The sequence below is a fragment of the Callorhinus ursinus genome, unplaced genomic scaffold, assembly GCF_003265705.2.
Source record: "Callorhinus ursinus isolate GAN/ISIS: 27379988/994484 unplaced genomic scaffold, GSC_fseal_2.0 scaffold75, whole genome shotgun sequence".
In the NCBI taxonomy this organism is placed as follows: Eukaryota; Metazoa; Chordata; class Mammalia; order Carnivora; family Otariidae; genus Callorhinus; species Callorhinus ursinus.
Window position 1 is genome coordinate 4,717,045 of NW_027397137.1, and position 9,625 is coordinate 4,726,669.

General features: G+C 52.1%; 1 protein-coding gene across 1 annotated transcript in view; it reads right to left on the minus strand.

The window, feature by feature from the left end:
* Window positions 1-9,619, minus strand: part of HSF2BP (heat shock transcription factor 2 binding protein) — a 118,055-nt gene extending 108,436 nt beyond the window's left edge. Inside the window, exons 1-3 of the mRNA XM_025863556.2 lie at window positions 9,488-9,619; window positions 8,011-8,273; window positions 7,145-7,295 (exon numbers count right to left, since the gene is read on the minus strand). Coding sequence (XP_025719341.1) covers window positions 7,145-7,295; window positions 8,011-8,046 — 187 coding nt within the window. The 5' untranslated portion in view covers window positions 8,047-8,273; window positions 9,488-9,619. The remainder of the gene's footprint in view (window positions 1-7,144; window positions 7,296-8,010; window positions 8,274-9,487) is intronic.
* Between the last annotated feature and the right edge of the window lie 6 nt (window positions 9,620-9,625).

The following is a 9,625-nucleotide window of genomic DNA, read 5'->3' on the forward strand; positions in this document are numbered from 1 at the left end:
GCTCAGCAATGCGTAAGTGGGCACACAGAGGCTGCAGAGGTGGGCAGACATTGGGGGGCGGGGGTGTCGTGCACGACTTGCTAGAGAAAAATACTATCATCCAAAGTCTCTACAAGTTTTCACTTTAAAAAATCCATTAATCAGTAAAAATTACCACGATTACCAAGAGGGAAAATAGACACTACAAGCAGACCAAAAGATGATCCAGCTAATGGATTTACCAGATTCAGACTTTAAAATAACTATGGTTAATGTTCCAACAAAAAGGCAGAAAGAATTTTATCAGGGAGCTGGAATAAAACACAACGAAGTAAAAAAATCAATATAAAAACTAATAAATACTAATAACAATATAAAAATAAATAATAAAACCAATGAAGAATTCAAAATCAAATCCACACATACACAGCCATTGAGAACAAAACCAACCGTGTAGTACAGGAGGGGAAGGCTGACTTTTCAATGACTGGTGCAGGGCCAGTTGGCCACATGTGGCTAGTGGCTGTTTTTTTAAACAGACAGGGACAACATGAATCACATAATACCTTCATCATCACAGAAAGTTCTACTGGACCATGGTGACATGCACAAATTTTAAATTACACAAAATAACTTTTTTTCTGTTCCAAGAGAAAATCAGTCAAATCTCCCCCCAGTGTATCATGGTTGCACTAGTTTATATTCATTACTGATGTTCACGGAACAAAACAAGGCCGGTTCACAGTATTAACACTTAAACATGAATTTAAGTAAATTTTAGAAGGTCAAAACTAATGTTGCAGATTTTAAAGTGTCAGAAATGAGACTGCAATTTATGTTTGATGTCAACAGGAAATGTTACATAATTCCAACGGAGACTCTGGGTTGAGTATCTGACACCTGCCACTAAGATTTGTTTCTAAATTTATCGAGTTGTTTCTAAATTATATCCTCTAACATGGCAAAGGCAGCATATGCATTTGAAAAGCATTCTATAGGAGAGACCAAATGGCTTTTCCACCATCTCTCTCCAAATGAACCCGTGCCAGTAAGACGGGCAAGGAATTATTAGACCTTGTGACTTCACTGTGAGACAAAAACGTCTGACCCCACTGGCTTCAAGCTTCCGGATGTCTCATTGAAAAGCATCCTGATGCTTCAAAGTGAAATGCTTAAAAACTTCACCATTTGCAATTCCTTATCTCTGTGATTTGTCTTTTCCTTGTTACCTAACAACCAAAACTAAAAACAGAAATTGGACCCTGAGGATGGTACTGCATCTGATTTCCGAAATCTCTAATATTATATTTTGTTTTCATCAAAACACCTCCACTGTACCGATTTTACAAGTAATGTTCTAAACAGAATTTTTTAAATATGCAAGAAATGCAACTTTTATCTATTTTACATATTGAACCACATACTAAATAGGATTTTTTAAAAAATAGGATTCTAGGGGTACCTGGTAGCTCAGTCGGTTAGCGACCAAGTCTTGATTTCAGCTCAGATCATGACCTCGGGGTTGTGCAATCGAGCCCCAAGTTGGGGGGGGGGGGTCCACGCTCAGCAGGGAGTCAGCTTGAGGTTCTCTCCCTCTGTTCTCGGAAGCTAAGCAGGGTCAGGCCTGGTTAGTAGTTGGATGGGAGGTTCTCTCCCTCTGCCCCTCCCCCACTTGCACGTGTGCACACGAGCTCTCTCTAAAATAAATAAGTCTTTAAAAAATAGGACTCTGGTTTAAAACAAACATTTTGACACACATTGACGCGGTAATAACTCCGCCATTGTTAGATGAACAGATGCTAAAGGGTGAGAGACAAGGGGGTGGGCTGACTTTTACCAAGTACTTCCAAGGCTCTGCTTTGCCAAGTCATCTTATGGAGGCATGAGGACACCATGGGTACCCCCATAGTACACAGATAAGAAAAAGAATTCAAACGAGGTCAGTCGTACTCCAAAGCTCCCTACACCTTTTCTAAATTCAGAGTGACGCTGTTCAAGCCAGAACGGAGTGTGCCAGGTCAAGAACAGAGCACTTCCTTCACTCCACCAAATGTTCAGTGGCCCCCTCCACCTGAACAGGTCCTCTTCCCTGAGGGCGCCCCTGGAGCCCCACACGACGCCACGCGCTTCCCAAAGACAGTCTCATCTTTTTTTTTTTTTTTTTAAGATTTTATTTATTTATTCATGAGAGACAGAGGGGGAGAGAGAGAGAGAGAGAAGCAGAGGGAGAAGCAGGCTCCCAAGGAGCAGGGAGCCCGATGCGGGACTCGATCCCAGGACCCTGGGATCATGACCTGAGCCGAAGGCAGATGCTTAACCATCTGAGCCACCCAGGCGCCCAAGACAGTCTCATCTTAAGCCTCGCCAACTCCTGTCCCCATTTTACAGACAGGGAAACACCTGGGAGTTTGTCCAAAGCGGTGTACAGGCTGCTCCGTATTTCCGCTGCCGAGCTCTGCCCTCCCTTCTTCACCAAGACTAACCATTTCTTCATACGTCCCTTCCACGCCATCTGCACAGCCATACTCCCACACTCGGATGAGTCCAAGACCTTCCTTGGGGAGCACTCTATCATTAATTCTCCTTCATCTTCCACCCAATTCTTCCAACTTATCCTTCACTCAGATACGAAAATCATTCCCCTGAAAATGTAATTTTAGTCGCATTTTGATATCATTTCCATGGGGTAACTTCCACCTGCCGCTCATCTCAAATTAAAAACAATAAGCTACGATTATTTCGTCTTCTATAAGCCACTGACATTTAATGACCTTGACTCTGCTATGCCCCAATCCTTGCTCCACATATCAAGCAGCAAAACGAGCTTCTCAGCCAGCAATCACCTCTGCCGTCTCTCCCACCTGTGACTCTCACACCCGCCATCACCCGGCTGAAAACACCTTCCTCTTATCCTTCTAACAAAGCATGCCTCACTCCTCAATGCTCATCTACTCCCAGAAGATTTCAGGCAACAGCCTAGCCAGTACGCTTCCAAATTCCACCATCTACCTGCCCGGTTTCCTAAAGGGAGTTACTATGCTAGAGTCAGAATGAAGTCTCATTCACTACTTGGCACTCGTTTTATCAACGTGGGTCCTTTCGGGCCTGAGCCCATCCAAGCCAACCATACCTACACTCCAAAAGAAGCTGCCCCTCGAACCAGGTATAGTTGCCCTCTCCTCTCGCCCGGCCTGCATTCATTCCTCCCTTTGTGCTGCCCCTTGCCACTTGCTAAGCTGAGAAGCATACACCCACTATAGAAGCAAAGGAAGCTTTGATACTGGTCAAAGCCAAGAGCCCTCCTGGACTATGGGGCCAGGAAGGCAGAGGGATCAACATGTCCTACAGCTCTTGCTGCCTCCTTGTGATCCTTGGATTGTCTCTGGGGGAGCCATTCTCAAGGCCATGGCTCATGTGATTTGTCTCAGAAGGCCCAGGGAAGAGTCACCGGACCCAGTCTCTACAAAAAGAAAAAGGAGGGAATCTTTGTTTTCCTTCATGTCACCGAAGTAGCAAAAATTCAACAGCCAAAACTGAGTAAAAGATGCCCTAGGAGGACATCTTCTAGGCCAGGTCTCAGGCCAGAGAAGCAGAAGGCTCCAAGGGCCAGCTCAAGTTCAAAGTTCACAGTAAAGCCTCCAGCACAAGCCTGTACCAAGTCCTTTCTCCACTTTGACCCTCCCTTTCTCTTAACACCCAGGTGCCTAGAGCACACTAGCTTCGTGAGATACCAAGCAATTTAGAAAGAAGAACATACAGAGACGGGGTGGGAAGTCTCTCAGGACCAAATACTCAGGCACAGAGAACACAACAGGGGGCAAAAACAGGGGCCCTGCCCTCCCGCCCACTTACACAGTAGGATGACAATGAAGCGACTTCATCTGAAGCACAGTACCATGTGCTGTAGGAACACCTGACAGGATTAACAGGAGGACAGAGCTTATCTAGGTAGTCAGATAAGGACGTGAGTCTGCACCTGAGGCTAAGTCCAATAATACAAAGTCTTTCGAGCCACCGTACCATTTTGTTTAGGTTTTTGGGTGGTAGTGTTTTGGGGGGAGGTGTTTTTTTGGTCTTTATCCTAAAAGCAAGGAGAAGCCATTGAAGACATAAGCAGGGGAATGACATAACTAAACTTAACTATTAAAAACTACACAGGCGACAGTGTACAGGATAGACTAGAAAGTGACAATGAGGGGACAGACGGGGGGCAGAGATTCGGGGAACACGATGGTGGCCTGGGCTCGGTGGTGGCAGTGGAGGCAGGCTAGTGAATTCAGGACACAGCCATGAGGGGAAATGTACAGGACTTATGGGAAGAGAGGTTGGGGGGCTGGAAAGAGAGTGAATAATGAAGAGAGGTGGGCAATGAAGAGGATCCTAGGTCTCTAGGTGGACGCTTAGGCCCTGAGGAGACTGAGGAAGCCCAGTCTGGGGTGGGGTAAGGGGATGGATAGCATGAGTCAGAAGTAAGAAAGTAGAAATCTGTCCTGCAGTTTGTTAGGCTGTGTCAACAGAGGTATAAAGCCAGCCTCCAAGTTAACAGGAAACAATGTTTCTCCCAAGAACAGACTGGACAGTAAAGTATCATGAAGACCCCTTTCAGTGACTGCTGATTTCTTGTTCACAAAAAGCTTATTTTATAAAATCCCAGACCGTCAGAAATTCTGTTGTTTGGAATTATACCAGTAAAAAGGAAACATCCCACTGTCCCTGTAGGATCGAAGTAACTAGGACAAAGGGGAGCAGCCTTGATTTCTAGCTAGCTGCAGAGCTCCAAATGAGGGATTTCCGGACACAATATTCTACATCGAGCTAAACTTTGTAGTTTTCAAAGAAATGAGGCCTGGGCCCACTGTAGTAGGATACGGTGATGGCCCCACACACAGCCCTACTTTGCTTACAGCCCATCGAAGTGTGGTTTAATGTGCACTTCACCTAAATTCCACTCTTCCCCAAAACCCACAGCAACACTAGCCTTTCATTGGCAAGATGCCCACGGTTCCTCTGGGGTGTGTCTCCCTCGTGACAACAAACCAATAAACCTGATCTCGTGGGACTACAGGTGCTTCCTGATGGCTGCAGGCTGATTAGGCTAAGACAAACATGGAGAATTTGAAACATGGAGGTGGTGAAACGAGCAAGAAGAAAAGCCAAGCAGGAGCTGGACACAGGGCCCCAACTAAGCCTGGGGGTCTGGGCCAAACCCAGGGCCAGAGCGAAACCTAGGAGCCACTGGCATCAAGATGGGCACCAAAGCTGTGTGTGCATGACACCGCCCATGGAAAAGCCATGGAGTGAGGACGAGGGGCCTAGGCCTGAACCTCGGGCAGCTCCAGTAGCCGAAAGGCTGCTGCAGGGGACGCATCAGCAAAGCAAACCAAGACAAGATGGCCAGAGAGCGGGAAGAGATGACTACAGGGCCTGGGGACCGTGAGGCAAGAGCTCCTAGAGTCTAACTCTGATCAAGTCACCACAGATTCATCTGTGGCCCTCGCTCTCGTATGTACCACAATTTTGATTTTGTGATCTCTAAAGATTGACTCATGCTAATCAATTCATGAGACCCTGAGGTCGTTTTCAGAATGCCAGCTTAGTAATTTGCAGTGAGACATAACCACTCAGCACGCTGACACGCTCTACTCTGGGTCAGTACCTTCCTTCCCTAACGATAAATGCACGTGGGTGACTAGCTGCTCTCAGAAGGCCTCTGGCTGAGCATGGGATCAGAACCAGGGACTAAGAAGCCAATGACCTGGAGCATATCCCACAGGGTCTCCATGGGAGACAAAATCCCAGACGTGGAGATTTGTGGAAAGGACTGCTTACAGAGAGGAGAGCAGGGGCTGGTGAGGCACTGAGAGACTAGCACCAAGTCCTCCAGATGGAGGAATCGGAGAAAAACTGATACCAGAGCCCAGCGAGAACTGAGACCGTCAAGGAGGTCCTAGGGTGGGAGTCACAGCTATGGAAGGAGCAGGAGGAAACACCCCAGTCTCTCGCTCCGTCCGTGACGCCTTCCACTGGTGAGCCCTGCTGGCGGCCAGCAAGGAAGTCAGAGGCAGGCAGGGAGCAGGCGTACCGTCCAGAGCATGCCACAGGGCAGCACAGGGTGGATCTGAAGATTCCGAAGAGAAACTAAGCAGCACGGGGGCTATGGTGACCATGAGCATCTTCCCTTCTAACTGTGCATGGCTGCCCTCTTGACCAGGTGCCATCTGCACAAACCAGAAGTGTGTACTGTTGAGTCCAGATACCTTCCTGTCTGCACCAGTGCTGGAGAAACACTCTGGGCCCCTCAGAAACACTTCTCCCAGAGACCATGCAGGGACGGTGAATAGTCCAATGCAGGGTGCCAGACCAGCTGTAAGCACCAAAGGCTGATTTAACTGTAATTCAGCCTCAGTTAGGCAAGTGCAGAATTGATCCCAGAATCTAAAAACTTTTAATAGGTTCCCAGACTGATACCTGATGTAATGGCTCAAGTCAAATCTCAAACTCCGAATGGATAAGTCCTGGCAATTCTGGACTTAAATCAGTGCTAGAAACTGACCTGTCAGGGCTGGCGGGGCACCTGGGTGGCTCAGTCACCATCTCCAACTCTTGGTTTCGGCTCAGGTCATGATCTCACGGTCAGGGGATCAAGCCCACATCAGGCTTTGAGCTCGGCAGAGAGTCTGCTTCGGATTCTCTCTCTCCCTCTGCCTCCCCCCCGCCCCCCCCCGGCCAACCCCGTTCTCTAAAATATATAAATAAATCTTTAAAAAAAACTGACATGTCCATTCACCTAGAAACAAGGAAACACACTCCTATCTCTACAGACACACTTAACTCCATGCAAGGTTTCCATGCGGCAAGATCTTTAACTTACACAAGCACCTAGGTTGTAGAGTGGAGCTTTCCAATTACAAGAGTATCAAACTTTTACGTCAAGGATGAGAGCTGGAAAGAGAAGACACACTCCAGAAAGCTGGCCACTCCTCCCCCAATGCCAACTTCCACGTCTGGGCTACCCACTCCAGGGTAGCTGTCCCAAAGGTCAGCACAAGGACTTGGCAGCATTAGGGTTTAGGCACCACTACCCCACGGTTGTTCCCGTAACATCAACCCGCCGCGCGGGCTGCTGTCCCCGCCCACGACTCTGCTAAATGGAGGTAAGACTCACTTTTTTCTACAATCTTTAATTTCTGGAAGCTTTCCAGCACTTCCCCGTTTAGTATTCGGGGCAAGAAGTCCCGGATCTGCATGACTTCGGTTGTCAGCCGTTCCAGGTCCTTCTTCCTGACTTTAACGAACTCCTCTTTAGTCCCCGCGTGCTAGAAGAACAAGCAGAGTTTAACAGCGCTACGTCTCCGCGCGGACGACGGCGGCGCGAGGCGGCGGGCTCCCTTCCCTCGACACCTCCTGCCCACGACGGCCTCAGAAGCACGTCTGCAGCCGACGCGCCCTCCGCTCTGCGAACTTCAAAGGGGGAGCCAGTCTTCGTCTTCCACCTGCACCCGAGCCCTCCCCCGAACGCCAAGGGGTGCACCCGAGCCCTCCCCCGAACGCCAAGGGGTGCACCCGAGCCCTCCCCCGAACGCCAAGGGGGATGCCGGCCGCTGCCTCCGTCCGTCCCGGCGCCCAGCTCCCGGAGAGGAAGCGGGCGTTCGGCGGCCCCCACTCAGTGCCCCCCGCTAGCCTGCTCCACGCTTCGAGGCGTCGGGCCACGGACAGAGGCAGGGGCAGGCGGAGCGACCCTCAGCGAACGCCGTCAGCCGGGTCTCGCCCATCCCGCGCAGCGGCGGCCACAGCCCCGGAACCTGCGGCCAGCGCCGTCCCTGCAGCGGGCACTGAGGGCCGGGCTCGGGCCACGCGTCCCGCCGTCGCGCCCCCGGCCCCAGGGCGCAGGCCCCGCACGCTCGGCGGCGGCGGCGGCGGCCCCAGCCCCACCCCGGGGGCCACCCTGCCACGGACGAGGCCCAGGGCAGTCCGGGGAGCCACGGGGCAAGACCAGGCGGGTCGCCACACAGGCTGGGCCTCCTCACTGACCCGGAAGGCCTCCTCAGCGCCGCCCGCCTCGCTCATGGCCGCCGCCGCAGCCTCGGCTCCCTGCGTCTGCGCGGCGGCGCGCCCTCTGACCCCTCACGCCCGAAAGCGCGGGAATGCGGCCACACCGGCGTCGGAAAACGGAGAGCAGCGAGGCTCAAACTTCGAAGAGTTTGAGCGGCATTCTCGGCCCCGCGCGCGAGGGTTGGGGTCGGAGAGATTCCGCGTCGGCTTTCCTGGCTTAACCGGATCTTTAAACTCGTTAACTGCAAAGTAGAAGGACGGTGAGACCCAAGTGTGAGTGTCAAGTTAAATAAGTCGAACTGGACCTTTCCTGTTTGGCAAGAGACGCTACACTAAGGGACGATGCTTTCAAGGGCACCGCCCGCACGGGGTTGGCGAGTATGCTCCCTCGCTGGGCTCTAAGCTCCGTTAGCAAGGCTCGAAGCCTTCTGACGGCAGGCTCCTCGTCTGCCCTGGATAGGGAAGGTCAGTCCAGATATCTGGCTAAGCAACTGAGACGACCACCATGAATTGGAAGATGCCATCGCATCCATTCACTTGCCCCCACATGCCCACCGAGTCTGCAAATTAGGCTGCAGCCTGTGGGTTCAGATGTACTGGGTTATTGCACAACCAGCCTGTGGGTTCAAATGTACTGGGTTATTGCAGGGAGCCAACACCAGAGTCCTCTGAACATTCTCCAGGCCTGGGAACAGACTCACAAGTACACGCTCTGAATCTCTGCGCCCATGCCGGGACCTGTACCAGCCCATCATCCCCTGCATCTGTCCGTGTACCTGCCTCTGTCGCTGCCATCCCCTACACCAAGACCTGCCTCTGCCCCTGCCATCCCCTGCACCAGGATCTGCCCCTGACCTTGCCATCCCTTACACTGGAAACTGTCTCTGCCACCACCCGGACTGGGACCTGCCCCTTCCAACCCCTGCACAGAGACCTGACCCTGCCCCCGTCCCTCCCATCCGCTGCACCGAGACCTGCCCCTGCCATCCCCTGCAAAGAGCTGACCCTGCCCCTGCCCCTGCCATGCCCTGCACAGAGAGCTGACCCTGACCCTGCCATCCCCTGCTTCGGGACCTGATCCTGACCCTACCATCCTGTGCACCGGGACCTGCCCTGTCCCTACCCCTGCCCCGCCCCTGCCCCGGGACCCGGATACGGGGGACGCTGGAAGGCACTGCCTCCGACAGCAGCAGAGGCTCAGACCTGGCCCCGATCAGGGCGACCCCTCAATGGGGCTGTCCCCAACATCCCGCCCATAACCCGACGACTGCCGTCCTTCTCAGGCTCCACCCCGCATTGGAGGCTCAAGGAGTCCAATACAATTAAAAACTCGGCGCCGTCTGTCTCGTAGGTGAGCAGTCGATCGGATGGAGTTTTCGTAGAGTGGGCTTAAAGATTCTAGACCACTGAAATTGGCCATCCGTCTCTTCCTGGCCAAGACCCAACGCTAGCTAACCTCGCCGCCAAACGCCCGGAGCCGTGGCGACCGACAGACAGCCGAGGTGCGAAGGCGCGACCGAACCCCGACTGGGTTGCTCCGCCCGCTGCCAGGGTCTGCCGCGCTCGCCCCCACAACGCGGGCGAGCGGCGGCGG